Source organism: Macaca nemestrina, chromosome 9 (assembly GCF_043159975.1).
Source record: "Macaca nemestrina isolate mMacNem1 chromosome 9, mMacNem.hap1, whole genome shotgun sequence".
Classification (NCBI taxonomy): domain Eukaryota; kingdom Metazoa; phylum Chordata; class Mammalia; order Primates; family Cercopithecidae; genus Macaca; species Macaca nemestrina.
The window spans coordinates 113,366,774-113,387,888 of NC_092133.1; the positions used below are offsets into that span (position 1 = coordinate 113,366,774).

General features: G+C 43.8%; 1 protein-coding gene and 2 long non-coding RNA genes across 7 annotated transcripts in view; 1 reads left to right on the forward strand and 2 right to left on the reverse strand.

The window, feature by feature from the left end:
* LOC105479952 (uncharacterized) overlaps window positions 1-2,991 on the reverse strand; it is a 15,474-nt gene extending 12,483 nt beyond the window's left edge. For both annotated transcript variants that reach the window (XR_986188.2, XR_986187.2), the window contains exons 1-2: window positions 2,880-2,991; window positions 1,769-1,904 (exon numbers count right to left, since the gene is read on the reverse strand). This is a non-coding gene — a long non-coding RNA (uncharacterized lncRNA). The remainder of the gene's footprint in view (window positions 1-1,768; window positions 1,905-2,879) is intronic.
* Window positions 1-19,755, forward strand: part of LOC105479951 (lysozyme-like protein 1) — a 20,304-nt gene extending 549 nt beyond the window's left edge. For 2 of the 4 annotated variants that reach the window (XM_011738318.2, XM_011738319.3), the window contains exons 2-5: window positions 2,272-2,435; window positions 2,946-3,104; window positions 17,098-17,176; window positions 19,516-19,755. In XM_011738318.2, coding sequence (XP_011736620.1) covers window positions 2,297-2,435; window positions 2,946-3,104; window positions 17,098-17,176; window positions 19,516-19,585 — 447 coding nt within the window. In that variant the 5' untranslated portion in view covers window positions 2,272-2,296 and the 3' untranslated portion in view covers window positions 19,586-19,755. Of the gene's footprint in view, window positions 1-2,271; window positions 2,436-2,945; window positions 3,105-11,354; window positions 11,669-16,665; window positions 16,759-17,097; window positions 17,177-19,515 lie in introns of those variants that run through there. The other 2 variants (XR_011608163.1, XM_071070284.1) reach the window with 2 other exon arrangements.
* Window positions 3,013-5,748, reverse strand: LOC105479950 (uncharacterized). Its single transcript, XR_986186.2, has 3 exons — window positions 5,671-5,748; window positions 5,524-5,581; window positions 3,013-3,133 (listed from the first exon to the last, which is right to left on the reverse strand). It is a non-coding gene; the product is annotated as an uncharacterized lncRNA (long non-coding RNA).
* Window positions 19,756-21,115: the final 1,360 nt, after the last annotated feature.

Sequence of the window (21,115 nt, forward strand, 5' to 3'; positions counted from 1 at the left end):
GAGGTCAGGAGATCGAGACCATCCTGGGTAACACAGTGAAACCCCGTCTCTACTAAAAATACAAAAAAACTTAGCCGGGCGAGGCGGCAGGCGCCTGTAGTCCCAGCTACTCGGGAGGCTGAGGCAGGAGAATGGCGTGAACCCGGGAGGCAGAGCTTGCAGTGAGCTGAGATCCAGCCACTGCACTCCAGCCTGGGTGACAGAGCGAGACTCCGTCTCAAAAAAAAAAAAAAAAAAAAAAGATCCTCCCACCTCAGCCTCCCAAATAGCTGGCACCACAGTCAAATACCACCATGCCTGGCTAATTTTTGTGTATTTTGTAGTGACAGAAGTCTACCTTTGTTGCCCAGGCTGGTCTCAAATTCCTGGCTTCAAGCAATTTGCCCTCTTCACCCTCACAAAGTGCTGGGATTACCGTGCCTGGCCTAAGCTCTGCATCTTAAACCTTGTTTGTCTGTCCCTCACAGCTTAACACCATGCTGTACGCCACAGCCTGGCATGCTTTCTCTGAAAAGGACCAGATAATAATATGTTAGGCTTTGTGGTCTGTACAACCTCTAACACAGCTACTCAACTCTGCCACTGCAGCAGGAAATCAGCCACCAACAATATATTACCAAATGGGTGTAGCTATGTTTCAATAAAACTTTACATACAAAAGCAGACCTAATTTGCTGACCCTTGCTATTCACGTTTGTAATGTGTGTGCTCCTCATGAAACACAGTTCTTACCTTATTGCTTAGTCGCCTTAAAGCCCCGCTTGTTACTTGGTGCGGTGGCCTTGCTGTTGACTACTCATCCCTGTTTTGGGCCTAGCCTTTCAATCCAGCCCCAGGGAGAGAAACTAATGACTGGAGAAGTTTCTAGGCAAGTGCAGAAAATGACACGGGATGAACATATGTATGAACATCAAGTTCAGGATCCCGAGCAGGTGTCAGAAATTTCACTTCACCCCATCCCAGCAAGGCTGCTGTATTTGGGGAAGACATTCTTTTAAGAGAGGAGGATATTGTGGAAAATCAGTAGGCAGCAGGAGATGGCACTCTTGATCCTACTCCCATTTCAAATGCTTCCCTGGGGGCCTCTTTATTGCCCCTCTGCTCCCCCAGGTGCTTTCCTCCTTTCGTGAGCCATCGTCCTCCATCCCTCTTGCTCCCCAGTCAGGCGCCAGACTTTTAGGAGGCCCCCCAGAGCACTGGTGGTGAAGCCTAGCAAAGCAATGCATTTGCCATCTAAGATAAAACACTGATACTTTGGTAGCAACGCTCCCACATTTTGAATTGCATCAAGAAAATAAAATGAAAGATTAGGTGCTTAATCTTCACCCTTCAGTAAACCCCCAAACAATGAATCTTAAAGTTGTCCCTACAGGCCCACGAGTCTTTCATCTCTGGCTGAAATGGGATGTCTGTTTCTACACATCCAGTTGATCCTTGAACAAATGCAGGGGCCAGGGGTGCCAACCCCTGCTCAGTTGAAAATCTTGCACTTAACTTTTGACTCCCCAGAAGCTTAACAACTAATAACATACTGCTGACGGGAAGCTTTATCGATAACATGAACAGCCAATCCACACATATTTTGTATGTTCTATGTCTATACTGGGTTCTTACAACAAAGTAAGCTAGAGAAAAGAAAATGTTATGAAGAAAATCGTAAGGAAGAGAAGATATATTTACTATTTGTAAATATTAACTATTTGTTAACAGTAAATATTTACTATTATATTATATTCACTATTTGTTAAGTGGAAGTGGATCATCATACAGGCCTTCATCCTGGTTGTCTTCACACTGAGCAGGCTGAGGCGGAGGAGGAGGAGGAGGAGGGGTTGGTCTTGCTGTCTCAGGGGTGGCAGAGGCAGAAGAAAATTCAGGTATAAATGGACCCACGCAGTTCAAACCTATGTTGTTCAAGGGTCAGCAGTCTAGGGAATGTTTCACCCTTGTATTCTATTCTTTATTCATAGAATTCAAATAGAAATCCTGAAAATGCCCCCTGTGGTTTTTACCTGGAAGGTTATTTTTTTTGTTTGCTTAACCCTGAGAACACAGCATTGACTTGAAAGTTACTGTATGGAAAAGCACTAAGGAAACAGCCTTCAGTCACATTCCTTCCCTGGACTGTAGAGTGGCCGGTTTTGCCTGATGGTGGCTCTGAATGACCAAAGTGACAGGCAGCATCTAGGCAGGGCTGTGCACAGTCACCGCCGCTGGATTTCAAAGATCCCGAATGAAGATCGTCTGACTCGGTCTCCTGCTCGTTGGCAGGTTCTGTCTCCAGCAGGCTTTGAGGATGAAGGCTGCGGGTATTCTGACCCTCATTGGCTGCCTGGTCACAGGCGTGGAGTCCAAAATCTACACGCGCTGCAAACTGGCAAAAATATTCTCGAGGGCTGGCCTGGACAACTACTGGGGCTTCAGCCTTGGAAACTGTGAGATTCTTTCTTTCCTCCTCTCTTTCTGTCCTTGACCTCCCCCTGAGATGTTGAAGGTCCTGGCCACACTCCCTGCTGTGTCTTCTCAGCTAACCATGCTCTGCCCTCACCGCACCCAGGGTGGCTGCCGGCCTAACTGTGGCTCCCTGGGTCTCCTCTCCTTCCTCCCCTGCCCCTCATTTCCTTATTCCTGGAGTCCTGCCCTTACGACACCAGCCAGGGAAGGGGAAAATAACGCCACCTCTGCTGGCATTGTGGGGAGTGGGGGGACCTGACTTTTGTTCTAGATTAGGCTCAGCAGCTGACTGGGTGTGCAGCTTCAGGTGTGCCATCCCAGCCCCCAATGTGCCCCCGGTGTGCCCCCTGGATGCATACCTGCTCCACTCAGCCCCAAGGAGTATTGGGAGGAAGCAGTCAGGTAACAGGGATAAGGAAACTCACCCTCAGACCAGGCTTAGAGCAAACAATGCACTTTCTTTGCTGACATTTCTGGCTTTGCCCCTCCAGGGATCTGCATGGCATATTACGAGAGCGGCTACAACACCACCGCCCAGAGGGTCCTGGATGACGGCAGCATCGACTACGGCATCTTCCAGATCAACAGCTTCACGTGGTGCAGACATGGAAAGCTGCAGGAGAACAACCACTGCCACGTCGCTTGCTCAGGTGAGGCTCTGACTTTCAGCGATGCCATCCTGGGGACCAGGTGAGAAAGCCGACAGTGGGATCACCAACCACGTTTTGCTTTAACTAAAATTTCAAGTTCAGACTTGCAAAATAGGTCCGTTCCAGATTGGTAAATTATGCAACAGTTTCCAAGGTGACACTCAGGATCCTGCAGCTGACTTGTCCAAAGATGACTTATTCCTTGTAGGACAGTTTCATGAAGCCTTCCACTATAGCAGGGGGATGGACAGATGACCTTACTGCCCTTTCATGTATAGAGATATTTGATGTCTTCAGTAAGAAAAAAGAAGCTGCCTGACAGCTGCTTTCCATAAACAATTCACTCCAACGATGCAGTATGTACCTCTCTGAACAGAATGAGAAGAATACTCTTTATATTTCTTTCTCTTTTCTTTTCTTCTCTCTCTCTTTTTTTTTTTTTTTTTTTTTTTTTTTTTTTTTGAGACAGGGTCTCACTCTCTTGCCCAGGTGGTACATTCATAGCTCATTGCAGTCTTGACCTCCAGGACTCAAGCAACGTTCCCTCCTCTGGGTGGCTAGAATAACAGGCATATGCCCAACTATTTTTACTATTTTTTTTGGTACAGACAGAGTCAGTCTGTGGGGTCTCGCTATGGGGTCTCACCCAGGCTGGTCTTGAACTCCTGGCCTAAGGTGTCGACTTCACTCTTGTACCTTACATGGCAAAAGGGACTTTGCGGATGTGAACAAGGATCTGAGCTTGAGCAAGAGAGATTATCCTGGGCAATGTAAGTGAAGCCAGTCTAATCTCATGAACCCTAGAAGGAGAGAATCTTGCCCAGCATACCGAGTCATTAAAACAGCATTGAATTCACTCAGAAAGGAAGTTAGGTTTCTATTGCTGCCCTAACAAATGACCCCAAACTTAGTGGCTTAAACACCACAAAATTTCCTTAGTTCTCTAGGCTGGAAGAGTGCCAAGGGATTCACAGAGCTGACGTCAAGGTGCTGGCAGGTCTGTTTTCCTTTCTGGAGGTTCTGCAGGAAGATCCATGTCCTTGCTCATTTGGGATTTGGCAGAGTTCAGTTCCTTGTGAGTGTCGAACTGAGATCCCTGTTGCTTGCAGGTTGTCACCCAAGGGCCATTCCAGGCTTCTAGGGACCACTCACACTTGACTCATGGCCCCTTACTCCATCTTCACAGCCAGCAATGAGGGGTCAAGTCGCTCTCACACTTTGAATCTCTCCTCCTTCTTCTGTCATTGGATCCCTCCGTGACCACAGCTGGGCAAGATTCTCTGCTTCTAACAACTCATGCAAAGCCCCTTTTGCCATGTAAGGTACAAGAGTGAAGTCAGAGGGTAACCTTAGGCCAGGAGTTCAAGATCAGCCTGGGTGAGACCCCACGGCAAGACCCTACAGCCAGACTCTGTCTCCACAAAAAAATTAAAAATAGCCGGGCATATGCCTGTAGTTCTAGCCACCCAGAGTACATTTTCTGAGAACCAAGTTGTTAAATTATTTACCTCCTATATCATAAAGAATCCTAACTGGAAGACAGAAAAAATGCAAACTGGGATATTGGAAGAGAATGTTAATAAAGACTGTACTTACAAAGATCTTATCAAATCATAGAAAAACCATGGCAATAGTGAAGTGAGGGATTAGGAACCCCTTGCCCAAAGAGGAGTGGAAAGAGAGCTGTGACCAGCACTGAGGGACAAAAGGTCTGCAGGGAGAGGTCTGCCTTCTAGGATCTGAGATCTTCCCTCAAGTAGGATCTGAGATCTTCCCTCAAGGGACGTGACTTGTGCTGAGTGACCTGACAGAAAAAAAGCTGGAAGATACTATATGTATATCCCAACCTCAGTGTCCTTTCTCTATTCCTTCCCTGCTGATGCCTACTCTTATTTAAACTCCTCCAGAAGTCAGAGGACATGGGAATCCATTGACGCCAACTGTGTGTGTCGGCCTCCGAGTGCACAGAGCATGGTGGAGAAAGGTAGAGAGTGGATCCGTCAGGGCAAAGATGAGATATTCAGCTCAGCTCCCATGCACCCTCTCTCACAAAACTATAGGAAAATGTGCTCCACCAAAAGGATAAACTAAAACAATGAAGAGGAAACACAGTTCAGGAAACAAGGGACTCGATAAGGGAGAAAGGCAAGAGGAATGCCCAGCCTGAGAGTGAAGGATGATCCCAGGATGAGCTTTTATTATAGATTTCTAGTTACATCTCATTAAGATCAGAGAATATGGTCTATAACAGCGGCCCCCAACCTTTTTGGCACCAGGGAACAGTTTGTGGAAGACAAATTTTCCGTGGACCAGGGGAAGGAGGATGGTTTCAGGATGATTCAAATGTATTACCCTTATTGTCCACTTTATTTCTATTATTATTACATTGCAATATATAAGGAATAATAATGCAACTCACCATAATGTAGAATCAGTGGGAGCCCTGAGCTTATTTTGCTGCAACTAGATAGTCGCATCTGGGGGTGATGGGAGACAGTGACAGATCATCAGGCATTAGATTCTCATAAGGAGCACTCAACCTAGATCCCTCACAAGTGAAACTCACAGTAGGGTTTGCACTCATATAAGAATCTAATGCTTAGCGGTTGATCTGGCAGAAGGTGGAGCCCAGGCAGTAATGTGGGAGATGTGGAGTGTCAGTAAATACAGATGAAGATTAACTCACTTGCCTGCTGCTCACTTCCCATTGTGAGGTCACAGACCCACATAGGTCTGTGATTCAGGGGTTGGAGATTCCAGGTCTATATGATTTGAAACTTTTACTATTTCTTTAACCTTGTTTTACAGCACAGCAAATGTGTCTTACGGTGATTGTGCATTTGGAAAAAATGTGTATTTTATATTTGGTGTGGATGTTCTATAAATGATTGTTACATCCCTTCTGATTTTCTCACTTGTTCTATTACACAGTGAGAAATAGATATTGAAATTTGCAACTATCATTTTAGTTTTGCCTATTTCACCTTTCAGTCTTGTCCATTTTTGAAGCTTTGTTCTTAGGCAGATATTCTTTGAGGATTGTTATGTCCTTGTGGTGAATTGACTCTTTTATCACTGGAGTCAATGTTTCTCCTTAACTCTGGTGCTATTTCTCATCCAGAAATCTACTTTGTTTGATAGCAGTATAGCCCACTCTCACTTTCGTTGAGGAAATATTTGCATAGTATGTTTCTTTCCATCCTCTACTTTTAATCCATCTGTGTCTTTATATTTAAGGTGAATTTCTTATAGGTAACATATAGGTATGTGTTGCTTTTATATCCATTCTGATAATTACTGTTTTCAGTAGGAGTGATTAAACCATAGGTCAGCAACTGTTTGCCTAAAGGGCCAAATGGTAAATATTTTAGGCTTTTCAGGCCATATGGTTTAGATTGCTACTACCCAACTATGACGTAGTGTGAAAGCAGCCATAGAAAGTATGTAAATGAATAGGCCTGGTTGTGTGCCAATAAGGCTTTATTTACAGAAATGGGGAGTTGGCCTGTGGGTTATGCCATGATTAGGCCATTTGCATTTAATGTGATTACTGATCTGGCTAGTTTTCTTTCTTTCTTTCTTTCTTTCTTTCTTTCTTTCTTTCTTTCTTTCTTTCTTTCTTTCTTTCTTTCTTTCTTTCTTTCTTTCTTTCTTTCTTTCTTCCTCTCTCTCTCTCTCTCTTTCTTTCTTTTTTTTTTCTTTTTTTTTTTTTTGAGGGAGTCTTGCTCTGTCACCCAAGCTGGAGTACAGTGGCATAATCTCGGCTCACTGCAACCTCTGCCTCCTGGGTTCAAGTGATTCTCCTGCCTCAGCCTCCTGAGTAGCTGAGACTACAGGCACATGCCACCACGCCCGGCTAATTTTTTGTATTTTTTTTAGTAGAGATGGGGTTTCACCGCATTAACCAGGATGGTCTCGATCTCCTGATCTTGCGATCTGCCCACCTTGGCCTCCCAAAGTGCTGGGATTACAGGCACGAGTCACTGCGCCCAGCTAATATGGGTAGCTTTAAATTACATCTTGCTATTTTGTTTTCTGTTTGTGCCATCTATTCTTGGTTCCATTTTTTCTGCCTTCTTTTGAATGTATTGAATATTTTTTAGTATTCTCTTTTATTTCTTCCACTGGTTTTTTAGCTATACTTCAATTTTGTTTTAGTTTTTAGTAGTTGCTTTAGGGTTTCCAATAGGCATCATTATCTTCTTACATCCTACCTTCAAATAACACACCACTTCACATGTAACATACGAGTTTCTTAACAGTATACTTCAGTTTTTCCTGTTCCATCCTTTGTGCTGTGTTGTCATGCATTTTTCTTCTATATTGTATATCTCACAATGCATTTTTATAATTTTTTCTTTAAACAATTGTCTTTTAAATAAATTTCTAAATGAGAAAAAAAGTTTTATAGTATTTATATTACATACTTACTATTTCCAATACTCTTCATTCCTTTGGTGGATTTATTTGAGCAGACAGTTAATTGGTATCATTTTCCTTCAGCCTAAAGAACTTTCTTTAACTTTGTTTTGTTTTAGAGTAGAGGCCCATTAGCAAGCATTCTCTCTGTCTGAAAACATCTCTGTTTATTTTGATTTTGAGGAATATTTTCTTTACCTATAAAATTCTGGGCTGACAGTTCTTTTCCACCTCAAGTTGTTGTTTTGAGACAGGGTCGTGCTCTGTCCCAAAACAACATGTGAGTGTAGTGGCATGATCACAGCTCGCTGCAGCCTTGACTTCCTGAACTCAAGCAATTCTCATGCCTCAGCCTCCTGAGCATCCGGGACCACAGGCACGTGCCACCGTGCCTGGCTGATTTAAAAAAAAAAAAAATTGTAGCGATGGGGTCTCGTCATGTTGCCCAGGCTGGTCTCAAACTCCTGGGCAATCCTCTCTCCTCAGCCTCCCAAAGAGCTGGGATTACAGTTGAGCCACCACACTTGGCTTCAAGTTTTTAAAGATATTCTGTTGCCTTCTGGCTTGCCTTGTGTATGATGGGAAACCAGTGATTTCCTTCTGTTTGTCCCCGGTATGTAATACGTCTTGTTTTTCTCTAGTTGTTTTTAAGATTTTCTCTTTGTCACTCATTTTCAGCAATTCGATGATGTGTGATATTTGTGTTTATCTTACTTGGTATTCATTAACATTTTGTATCCCTGAGTTTATAATTTTCATTAAATGTGAAAACATTTCAGCCATTCTTTCTTCTAATGCTTTTCTTTTCTCCTTCAAGAATTCTAACGGCATGTATATTTGATCACTGATGCTGTCCCATTCATCATTGAGGTTCCTTATTTTTTTAGCCTTTTTCCCTCTCTGTGTTTTATTTTCAATAGCCTCCATTGTTACGTCTTCAAGTCTGCTGTTACTTTTTTTTTTAGTGCTAATCTATTAAACTTATTGATTGGATGTTTCTTTTCAGATACCGTGTTTTTTATTTGGCATCATTATTTTTTGTATCTTTTATTTCATTTTATTCATGTTTCTCTTTAAGCCCTGGATATAAATAATTATATTTATAAGCAGTGTTTTAAATTTCTTATCTGCTAATGCAATCAACTGTCATTTCTGGGTCTTGCCCTTGACTGATCTTTCTCCTGGTATGTGTCACGTTTCCCTGCCTCTGCACAAGGAATCACTTTTTATTGAATACGCACACAGTGTATGTGTTGATGGCTGTTGTGAGTCTTCAAGTCTTGTCTTCTTAGTTGAAAAGAATTTAAACAAGAGACACACAGCAAAGGAGATGTAGCATAAAGTAATTTATTGAGAAAGAGAAAGACTCTTTTGAAAGTTAGGCGCAGAATGGACAGTACACTCTGAGAGAGGGAGATTTCAGGTCTGGCGGCTCGTGAAGATGGGACAGCAAAGACCGGAGCAAGGGATGCTCCCTTTATGAGAGTCTCCCATGGTTATTCATAAGCGGGTAGCAAGAGGTGTTGCTAGTACGCATGTTCTGGGCGGTCCTCTTGGTACATTTGTGTAGTAGCTGTACATGCTTGTTCATACATCTCATGTGTCATTAGCACCTTAAATCTCCACCCAGGGATGTGTTTTTTATTATTATAATGAGCAAGGGGTTAGTCTGAGGACAGTAAAGTCAAAATGTGCATGTTCCCTACAGGGGAAATTCCCTTCTGGAGACAGCTTTGTTTGAATGAGCTGGCCTACATGCAGTGTGAATGCTGAGACTCATGGTGTTGACTGGACGGATCACCACAGTTGCCACATCCCGAGGGTGTAGTTGCTTCCTTGCCTACTTATGGCACCTCATATGTGACATTGTTGAGTGTTTAGATTATGTTGTCTTCCTTTAAGGAGGGTTGAATTTCTTTTGCCAACCAGTTAAGTTTATTCTGATCAGTTTAACGCTTTTAAGACTTGCTCTTAAACTTTGTTAATGAAGTTCTGGATTAGTCTTTATGGTAGGGCTAGTTTAGTCCCACTACCAATGCATGACTATGCATCCAGTATCTCTTTTGTTTTTTTGGGTTTTTTTTTTTTCTTTTTCCTTTTTTCTTTTTTTTGTTTTTTGATGCAGTTTTGGTCTTGTTGCCCAGGCTGGAGTGCAATGGTGTGATCTCGGCTCACTGAAACCTCTGCCTCCCAGGTTCAAGTGATTTTCCTGCCTCAGCCTCCTGAGTAGCTGGGATTACAGGCGTGCGCCCCCACGCCTGGCTTATTTTTTATTTTTAGTAGAGATGGGGTTTCTCCATGTTGGTCAGGCTGGTCTCAAAACTCCCAACCTCAGGTGATCTGCCTGCCTCAGGTTCCCAAAGTGTTGGGATTACAGGTGTGAGCCACTTGGCCGGCCTAGTTTCTCTTTTGAATGTGCTGAGGATTCAGCAAGGTCCATTACCTCGGGCTCATCAAAAATCAAATGTCTTCCAGCCCTGCATGAGGTTCGTAACTGCCCTGCTCCTGGCAGTAGTTGTCGGTCTCGCCCTGTGGAATTTTGCCTATGCATACTCAGTTTGGCCTTCAGTCAACGACTGGGTGGAATCCCTTTGCAGATTTCTGCTGCTCTTCTTCTGGGTAGCTCCTGCCTCCCAGGTATTCTTCACAAAATCTGAGCTGCCTTGGCGTCTGATGTCTGTCTCCTCCTCTGAGATGGCCATCCCCTGCCTGGTTCTACCTCCCTGGTCTGCAGAGCTCCTCTGGGCAGAAAGTCATGGCAATCACAGGGTTCACTGTGTTTTTCTCTCTCTCAAAGACCATGATCCTGCATTGCCAGTTGTCCAATGTCTGAAAACAATTTTTCTTTTATTTTGTCTAGTTTTCTAGTTGTTTACAGTGGGAAGAGAAATCTCTGACTCCATCATGGTCATGTTTGACTTTAAATGCAGATTACTAATTTAATATTGTTCAGTTTCATTCCAATTAAGGAAGTCTGGGGCAAGGGTCTAGCTGCAAGACAATCTTAGATTCTAAGAAATTAAAGTGTCAGAAGGTTCATGGTCAGAGGTAAAATGACACTCATATCTGTTTTCTTATCATAAAGAGCATGGGATTTTCAGGGATAGCTTTAAAATAGAAAACAAGATATTTGTTCTATGTACTAACCACTCCTCTGTGGCAGGCTTCCCTTAGCCTCAGGCCAGAGAGGCTTTTATTAGAACAATGTCATTGTGTCCCACATATTATAGAATTAGCAACATTTTGTCATGGGAACCTGAAAAAAAAGAGCATCAGGATGTGTATACAAGGTATGTGATGTTATATGCACGTACAGTATAGATACACTTCATGCTCATTTTCTTTTTTTTTTTTTTTAATAGAGACGGGGGTTTCGCCATATTGCCCAGGCTGGTCTTGAACTCCTGGGCTCAAGTGATCCTCCCACCGCGACCTCCCAAAGTGCTGGGATTACAAGCGTGAGCCACTGCACCCAGCCCGTGCCCATTTTCTGAAGCTAGACAATCTCCTCACTCTCATTCCAAATTGTATTCCTAAAATTCCTGCCTACTTTCCCTAAACTATTTGGAGAGAAAGTCGATGATATATTCGTATATATAAAGCATATATAAACACACACATTCATATACCTACACATATACGCACACATAGTGTACAAAATTCCTGATGTAATGACAGTATTTTCCCCTGACAGCACAGATGTCATTAAAATAAGAGCATTTCAGGAAAAAAATGATTACTGACTCTCCATCTAGTCTAGTGCACTTATATTAATCGTATTTCTCATCGCCCTGGTATCTGAATTGGCCTTCGTCACCTCACGGGGGAAAGAGATGAACATCGAGGGCGTGGTGGCTGCTGGATTTCACTTGGGAGGCAGGAGGATGCTGAGGAGCGACAGAGATACTTAGAAGTAGAACTAACATAACTGAAAATAGGACTGAAGCTCTTTTTGTGTTGATTGTTGCTGTTTTCTGTTGGATGTGGAAGAATAAACGATTCTTTGCTGTTCAATGTAACCCTTTCCTTACTCATGTTTGACTGGACAGAATTGTCTATTTAAAGTAAATTGAGCAAAACAATTCTTGGCAGGAATCTTCATTTGAAAAGTGCCATCTTAACTCATGTCTGCCCCTCTGCGGCTATTTCTTGTAAAAGTGGCTCAGAGCTATGTAGCGTTCTTGATTTCCCACCACCCACCTTCTCTAATATGTTTTCAGTTTTTCATTTTTTTTTTTTTGACACAGTCTCGTTCTGTCACCCAGGCTGGAGTGCGGTGGCACAATCTCAGCTCACTGCAACCTCCGTCTCCCAGGTTCAAGCAATTCTTCTGCCTCAGCCTCCCGAGTAGCTGGAATTACAGGCATGTACCACCACAGCCAGCTAATTTTTGTATTTTTAGTAGAGACAGGGTTTTGCCATGTTGGCCAGGCTGTTCTTAAACTCCTGACTCAAGTGATCTGCCTGCCTCGGCCTCCCAAAGTGCTGGGATTACAGGTGTGAGCCACCGCACCCGGTCAACGTACTTTCCTAAACAAATTCAGTCATGTCCAACGAGTACTTTCAAAACATCCCAATTGTGCAACAAAACGCTCTAACAACGTAGGGGGGGACAAGCAACTGTACGCGGTGTGCGCTTCCTGGTCCTGCATGGCCTGACCCTTTCAGGAATCCTTACAGGGCATTGCCAGCCAAGCCAACTGCCCTGCCCCCAGTACAAATGTGCTCTTTCTGTACATGCCTAGGATGACCTCCAATCCTAGAATAATAGAATGTGATCTGCTTCCTCCTCACTGCATCCCTCCAACCCCTAGAGATAGCCCCAAACCCACGTCTCCCAGGAAATATGCTAGACCACTTCCAAACACAAACCAGTGTCTCAGCACTTATCAAGCGCTTACGCACCCGAGATAAAGCATCTCTAAATAATTTGAACATATATCAAGGTACCAAATGCTTAAGTTTGGATAACCTCATAGGTAAATAATTACTAGAAAAAATAAAAGTATACTTTTATCATCAACTTCATTACTATATAGTGTTTTATGAGCAGGAATCTTACTTAAGTGGCCTCTGTTGGAAGAAGGAATCAGAGGAAAACAGAATTTAAGCCCTCTATGGGAATACAGGCTCATTAACTGGGTGTGCGACCCCAGTTTATAGGGATCAAATGGTACCCACAGAAATGGTTGTTCTGAGGACTGATGGAGATTTTGCGTGAAGAGATTTGACATGTGCCTGACATAGAGTAGGATTTCAATAAAGTATTAGCTAGTGGTAATAGCTATTATTATTCTAAATATTTATATCTCAAGAAGATAGGCAAAAGACTTTTTTTGTTGTTTGTTTGTTTTTTTGAGATGGAGTCTCACTCTGTTGCCCAGGCTGGAGTGCAGTGACTCGATCTCGGCTCACTGCAACCTAGGCCTCCCGGGTTCAAGTGATTCTCCTGCCTCAGCCTCCCTAGTAGCTGGGACTACAGGCACGTACCACCACGCCCAGCTAATTTTTCATATTTTTAGTAGAGATGGGGTTTCACTGTGTTAGCCAGGATGGTCTCCATCTCCTGACCTCATGATCCGCCCTCCTCGGCCTCCCAAAGTGCTGGGATTACAGGCGTGAGCCACGGCGCCCGGCTGGCAAAAGGCTTTTATAAGCTGATATGGCTTTAGTTTTCACTGTAGAACTATAAACCAAATGCTAGTGAATTTGCATATGTTGTTTCAATTGCTCTTATAGATGATGTATTTTGTTAGTTTTTCTCCTGGTTAATAGAATTTTGTTTTAAATAAAAATTAAGCCACATTTAGAATAAATTTGCTTAAAAGAAATCTATCACTACATTTATCTTCTAGTGAAGCCTAACTGAGAAAGCCAAAAATTAGCAACTCAAGGAAATAGCAGGCTCAAGGAAAAATTTCACCTTCAACTGAGTTAATAGAATAATTTGGAATTACAATGCTCTATTGAAAGCAACATTTTATGCTAACATTATTTTTGGTTATTTTTCTGGTAATAAAAGTAGTACATTTCTATTGTAAAAACTTTTAGAAGATACACAGTAAAGATTTAAAAGTATTGGTGAACCCACAGTTAAGAGTCAATCTTTCTTAAACTACTGGTGAACTAATGACTATCTTTTTTTTCTAAATGAGTGCTGTCTAACAGAACTTTCCATGATGATGAAAATGTCTTCCATCTGTGCTGTCAAACATGAGAACCACTAGCCATGAATGGTTATAAAGTATCCGATACGTAGCTAGAACAAATAAGGAACTACAGTTTTAATTGTGTTTAATGTTAATTACAATTCTTTTTTTTAACATTTTTTTCAGATTTATTGAGGTATAACTGACAAATCAAAATTGTATACATTTAAAGTAAATAACATAATTTGATATATTTATAAATTGTGAAATGATCACTACAGTCGAGTTTAACATCACCTCACATAGTTACTGTGTGTGCATGTGTGTGTGTATGAGAGAGAGAGAGAGAGAGAACACTTAAGATTTACTCTCAGCAAATTTCAAGTGAGCAGTACAGTATAATTAACTATGATAACCATAGCATACATTAGATGCGCAGACTTTCCTCACCTTATAACTGAAAGTTTGGACCCTTCCATCAGTATCTCCCCATTTTCCTCACCAGCCACTGTTCTACTGTCTGCTTTTATGAGTTCAACTTTTGTAGATTTTGCATATGCATGAAATCATGTGGTATTTGTCTTTCTTTTTTTTTTTTTTTTTTTGAGACAGAGTCTCGCTCTGTTGCCCAGGCTGGAGGGCAGTGGCCGAATCTCAGCTCACTGCAAGCTCCGCCTCCCGGGTTCACACCATTCTCCTGCCTCAGCCTCCCAAGTAGCTGGGACTACAGGCACCCGCCACCTCACCCGCCTAGTTTTTTGTATTTTTTAGTAGAGACGGGGTTTCACTGTGTTAGCCAGGATGGTCTCGATCTCCTGACCTCGTGATCCACCTGTCTCGGCCTCCCAAAGTGCTGGGATTACAGGTATTTGTCTTTCTATGTCTCACTTCCTTCACTTAGCATGATGTCCTTCCGTTCATCCATGTTATTGCAAATGTCAGCATTTCCTTCTTTTCCAAGACTGAATACTACTCCAGTCTCTATACAGACATATTTTTATCCATTCATCTGTCAATAACTATAATTTTAATTTAAATTATCACACGTTGCTAATGCCTGCCATATTGGACAGTACAGCTCTTGATGGATATTTTTATGATATTGGGAACTTAACATTGCATTGGGAGCATTTCTCCATATTATTAAATATCCTGGGAAAACAATTCAAGTGGCCCTTTATTTTATTAAATGAAGGTATTATGATTAATTTGAATATCACTGATTATGAAGCAATTAGATTTTTTCATTATAACTCATAAATAAAGCTATAATAAACCACTTTGTAAAGAAATATTTGTCTAGCCTCAAGACTATTTCTTTAGGATAGATCTGGAGAGAGAAATTATTAGGTAAAAGGATAAAAACCTCTTTAAGGCTCTGAACGCATGCTGCTATGTTGGTTTTCCGAGAGGTTGAATTCATTATACTCCCACCAGCAAGTATCCAGAGAACTTGCCTCTCTGTGCCCTTGTCAACATCAAGCATTACCCAATTCTCTTAACAAAAAAAATACTTTGTGTAATTGACAAGCAGAAATGAGATCAACTGGTTTGAGTATTTTTGTCCTTGGTTGGTGGTTGTGGTGGTCATGGAGATGGGCCTCCCAGATCCCCTGCTAAGGGAAGACATGCCGCCCCTGCTGCAGTTGTGTGATGAGCAGACAGTACCTGCCACCTGCTTCAGGATCAGCCTCAGGTGCAGGTTGTTCCCTTCCGGGGTGGCCCACGCCCAGTGGGCTCACTTGAAATTTAAAGTAAATAACATAATTTGATATATTCATAAATTGTGAAATGATCACTACAGTCGAGTTTAACATCACCTCCCACAGTTACTGTGCGTGCATGTGTGTGTGTATGAGAGCGAGAGAGACAGAACACTTAAGATTTACTCTCAGCAAATTTCAAGTGAGCAGAGGCAGAGGCATGCGAACCTGGCAGATGGGCAGTGCTCACTCGGGAGCTCATGGCTGGGCTGCCCGAGGAATTGCTGGGTCTGCATCACATATGGACATCTGTCTGCCCATCCTGCTTCCCCCCCATCCCATTCCTTTCATAGGTGTGGATTGCTGAAAATTTCTGGCATCTCAAACCCATCTCAGCATCAGCTCCTGGAGGACTCAACTTGCAGAAGAAGTAATGTTGAACTATGTTTTACTTATTTGCCTTTTTCTGTCATGTTTGTGTTGAGGATCTTGAGGCCGCTTCTAAGCAAGCAGGAAAGAGTGTGGATATCAACTAATACATTTCAATTCAAAGATTTGTTATGTCTGAAGCAATAGAAAAAATAAAAGATGGCGGGGTGTGGTGGCTCATGCCTGTAATCCCAGCACTTTGGGAGGCCAAAGCCAGAGGATTGCTTGAGCCCAAGGGTTTGAGACTAGCCTGGGCATCATGGTGAAACCTTGTCTCTACAAAAATAAAAATAAAAAATGGTCAGGCACGGTGGTGCACACCTGTATTCCCAGCTACTTTGAAGGCTGAGGTGGAAGGATTGCTTGAGGCCAGGAGGTTGAGGCTGCAGTGAGCATAACAGCTTGGGTTATACCACTGCACTCCAACTCGGGTGACAGAATGAGATTCTGTCTCAAAAAGAAAACAGAAAAGGGAAAGTAATAAAGACAAAAACTCACGTATTTGATTTAAAACTTAAAACTTTCTGCACACGAAAAACACTCTGGATAAAAATTTTTTAAGACACAAACTGAAAAATGACAATAGACAAAAGTTTAACGTTTACCTGTAAAGACACCTTACATGTCAAACTGACTCAAATACAAAAAAACACTGTACTATCCTGTCTTATGTGTCTTTTTTTTTTCTTAAGACAGAGTCTCACTCTGTTCCCCAGGCTGGAGTGCAGTGATGTGAACACAGCTCATTTCAGTTTTGACCTCCTGGGTTCAAGTGATTCTCCCACCTCAGACTCCCGAGTAGCTGGGACCACAGGTGTGTCCCATCACACTAGGCTAATTTTTTTTTTTTATGTTTTGTAGAGATGGGATCTTGCTATGTTGCCCAGACTGGACTCAAACTCTTGGCCTCAAGGGATCCTCCTACCTCAGCCTTCTAAAATGCTGGGATTGCAGGTCTGAGCCACCACGCCTGGCTTGCACCTATTTCTTTAGGACATAAAGAACATTTTCACATGGCAACTTCTCTAAACACATTTCCAAAAACCCTTCAGGATTGGGCTCTTCCTCTGAAACGTCAGGTAGTGTAAGATGAAGATGGTCTTAAAACAAAAACACAGTTCTTTTCATTATGAAGCAGCTTAACAATAATGAGACTGTGGCTTTGCAGGGAAAATTATAGTTCTTCCAACCTTCCCATTCCAAAAAGACTGAGAAAAGTGAAGTAAACTTCAGTTGGGGTCCCTCTCCAACAACAAAGTCTCACCAAACCCTGATGTCTTCTCTCTCTTACAGCCTTGATCACTGATGACCTCACAGACGCGATTATCTGTGCCAGGAAAATTGTTAAAGAGACACGAGGAATGAACTATTGGTAAGGGTCTTTCCTTGGGAGACTTTGGCCATCATGGGCAAAACCTAGTGTGTGTACTCATCACAGCTGTGGTAGAACTGACAACGTCACCTCTGCAGAGTGGTGCAACCAATGGAACGAGATCTTGTTTCTATTCTCCTCCATCGGTGTGCGGGTGTGCAGTGAACACAGTAGTACATAAAAGCGGAGAGGAGAGATGGTGTGTCCGGAATTGGTGGGTTCTAGTTCTCACTGACTTCAAGAATGAAGCTTCGGACCCTCGCGTTGAGTGTTACAGTTCTTAAAAGATGGTGTCCGAAGTTTGTTTCTTCTGATGTTCGGATGTGTTCGGAGTTTCTTCCTTCTGGTGGGTTTGTGGTCTCGCTGGCTTCAGGAGTGAAGCTGCAGACCTTTGCGGTGAGTGTCACAGCTCTTAAGGCAGCGCATCCGGAGTTGTTCGTTCTTCCCGTCCAGAGTTGTTTGTTTCTCCCGGTGGGTTCGTGGTCTCCCCGGCCTCAGGAGTGAAGCTGCAGACCTTCGCGGTGAGTGTTACAGCTCATAACCACCCAAAGAGTGAGCAGCAGCAACATTTACTGCAAAGAGCCAAGAAACAAGACTGACAACTAGAAGGGCACCCGAGAGGGTTGCTGCTGCTAGCTCTGGCAGCCTGCTTTTATTCCCTTATCTGACCCCACCCACCCACATCCTGCTGATTGGCCTATTTTACAGAGGGCCGATTGGTTCATTTTACAGAGAGCTGATTGATCCATTTTACAGAGTGCTGATCGGTCCATTTTACAGAGGGCTGATGGGTCCGTTTTGACAGGGTGCTGATTGGTGTGTTTACAAACCTTGAACTAGACACAGAGTGCTGATTGGTGCATTTACAATCCTTCAGCTAGACACAAAAGTTCTCGAAGTCCCCATAGAATTAGCTAGACACAGAGCACTGATTGGTGCGTTTACAAACCTTAAGCTAGACACAGAGTGCTGATTGGTGCATTTACAAACCTTCAGCTAGACATAAAAGGTCTCCAAGTCCCCACCAGATTAGCTAGATACAGAGTGCTGATTGGTGCATTTACAATCCTCCAGATAGACATAGAAGTTCTCCAAATCCCCACCTGATTCAGGAACCCAGCTGGCTTTGCCTAGTAGATCCCATGCAGGGCCAGGAGTGGAGCTGCCCACCAGCCTCCTAAAGGGTGCCTGCACTCCTCAGCCCTTGGGCGGTAGATGGGGAGTGTTGAGGAATAGGGGGCGGTGCCTGTCGGGGAGGCTCGGTGCCTGTCGGGGGTGGGGGTGGGGTGCCAGGCATGGTGGGCTGCAGGTCCTGAGCCCTGCCCCACAGGGAGGCGGCTGAGGACCTGCAAGAATCTGAGCGTGGTGCGGGTGGGCAGGCAGTGCTGGGGGACACAGCACCCCTTCTGCAGCTGCTGGCCAGGGTGCTAAGCCTCTCATTGCCCAGTGCAGCAGTGCTGGCCAGCCGCTCCGAGTGCAGGGCCCACCGGCCGAGTGCGGGGCCTGCCAACCCCATGCCCACTGGGAAATCACGCTGGCCCGCAAGCGCCAGGTGCAGCCTGGGTTCCCGCCCGCGCCTCTTCTTCCGCACCTCCCTGCAAGCAGAGGGAGCCAGCTCTGGCCTCAGCCAGCCCAGAGAGGGGCTCCCACACTGCAGCAGTGGGCTTTAGGGCTCCTCAAGCATAGCCAGAGCGGATGCCGAGGTCGAGGAGGAACGAGGGCTGCTAGCACATTGTCACCTCTCAATGGGATTGGGTTAAGACAATTTGCAATTGTTTTTCTTACGAATGTATTCCAAACAATGGAAAAAGGTATTTTTCTAAAGTGACTTGGAAAGGGTCAATTGAGTCGATTTGAGAGAGGAAAAAAAAACAAAACTTGAGTTTGCTCTAGATTTGGATAAGATTTTGAGGGTTACAGCAACATTTTGCATGGAAAGAAAATGAGCAGCAGCGAGAGGAAAGTGAGTCATGGTAACTCAGCAGAAAGCATCCCCAGGATTGAGCCTGGGTCCTTGCATTACCTGCTGCTGTGTTCTGGTGAACTTTGCCAGCCGGCCACCCACTCAGAGAACCCGAATTTTCAGAGATGTGGGTATGTAATGAAATGACCCCTCCTTACAAAAGTCGATTGCTTGTTGCTGAAGCTAACAATGGCTAGGAGAAAACCAGGAGAGAAAAGTCTGAACAAGGCAAAATGCGTCTTTGAATCTCAGAAGCAAATGAAACCCAACCCAGGGTTCTGCTGGCGATTTTGGTTAATTTCTGTAGGCTTTGAACCTAAGACGATTTGGATTGTCATGCTGCTTTCTGCTGCTCTTGCTTCCCTGTTGTCCTCAGGCAAGGCTGGAAGAAACACTGTGAGGGGAGAGACCTGTCCGACTGGAAAAAAGGCTGTGAGGTTTCCTAAACTGGAACTGAACCCAGGATGCTTTGCAGCAACGCCCTAGGATTTGCAGTGAATTTCCAAATGCCTTTGTCATCTTCTTCTGTTTCCTCCCAATATTCCTTCTCAAACTTGGAGAGGTCAAACTAAGCTATATTTTTAAGAAAATAAATATTTTAATTTAAATGTTTTCACTCTGACTCGGTTCCCTTTTCTTCTTTCTCTCTCTCTTCTTTCTCTCCCTCCCTCCCTTCCTTTCCTTCCTTCCTTCCTTCCTTCCTTCCTTCCTTCCTTCCTTCCTTCCTTCCTTCCTTCCTTCCTTCCTCCCTCCCTCCCTCCCTCGCTTCCTTCCTTCCTTCCTTCCTTCCTTCCTTCCTTCCTTCCTTCCTTCCTTCCTTCTTTCCTTCTTTCCTTCCTTTCTTTTTTTCAGAGTCTTGTGCTCTGTTCCCCAGGCTGGAGTGCAGTGCTGCGATCTGAGACCACTGCAACCTCCACCTCCCAGGTTCAAGTGATTCTTGTGCCTCAGCCTCCCGAGTAGCTGGGATTGCATGCATGTGCCACCACATCCAGCTAATTTTTAGTATTTTTTAGTGTAGACAGGGTTTCGCCATGTTACCCAGCCTGGTTTCCAACTCCTGAGCTCAATATGATCTGCCTACCTTGGCCTCCCAAAGTCCTGGGATTACAGGTGTGAGCCACCACACCCCGCCCTGACTCAGTTTCAATAATGTCATAATGGCATCATGTTAAGACTTTTAAAATTGCCTGCAAAATGCTCTAGCCCTGGGGGACAAACTTCCCTTCTTCTTGTAGGGAGTCCTGGTTCCTGTGGCCATTCGAAACAAGACTCATTCAAACACAACACTCCCTCATCTTCAGGGCCATCCTCAGAAACAGGATGCATGCAGAAGGGTGAGGTTAAGAGCTAGGAGGACCTGAGGGGTGGCGCCCCCTTAAGAGTACCCCAGAAGGACCATCTATGCATGCATACCCACAAGTCTAGACACCATTTGTCTACCTACACTCACTCAAGAGATGTGGAGAGACAGGGCAACTGAGATTCATGGTTTGATGGTTAAAATTCTCATAAAGGTTTTTAGTTGTATTTTCTGAATTTGTATTCTGCATTTTCCAAGTTTTCCATGACATCTTGCCATTAAAGAAAACCGTCCTCTTTTTTCCAGAAAAAATAAATAAATAGGACTCCCAGTGAGGCACAGTGGTTCACGCTTTTAATCCCAACAATTTGGGAGGCCAAGGTGGGAGGATTGCTTGAGGCCAGGAGTTTAAGACAAGCCTGGACAACAATAGCAAGACTCTGTCTCTACAACAATTTTTTTAAGCCCTGCATGCATTAGGTATTTGTCCTAATGCTCTCCCTCCCCTTTCCCCCAACCCCCACAACAGGCCCCGGTGTGTGATGTTCTGCTCCCAGTGTCCATGTGTTCTCATTGTTCAACTGCCACTTATGAGTGAGAACAAGAGGTGTTTGGTTTTCTGTTATTGCGTTAGTTTGCTGAGCATGATGGTTTCCAGCTTCATCCATGTCCCTGC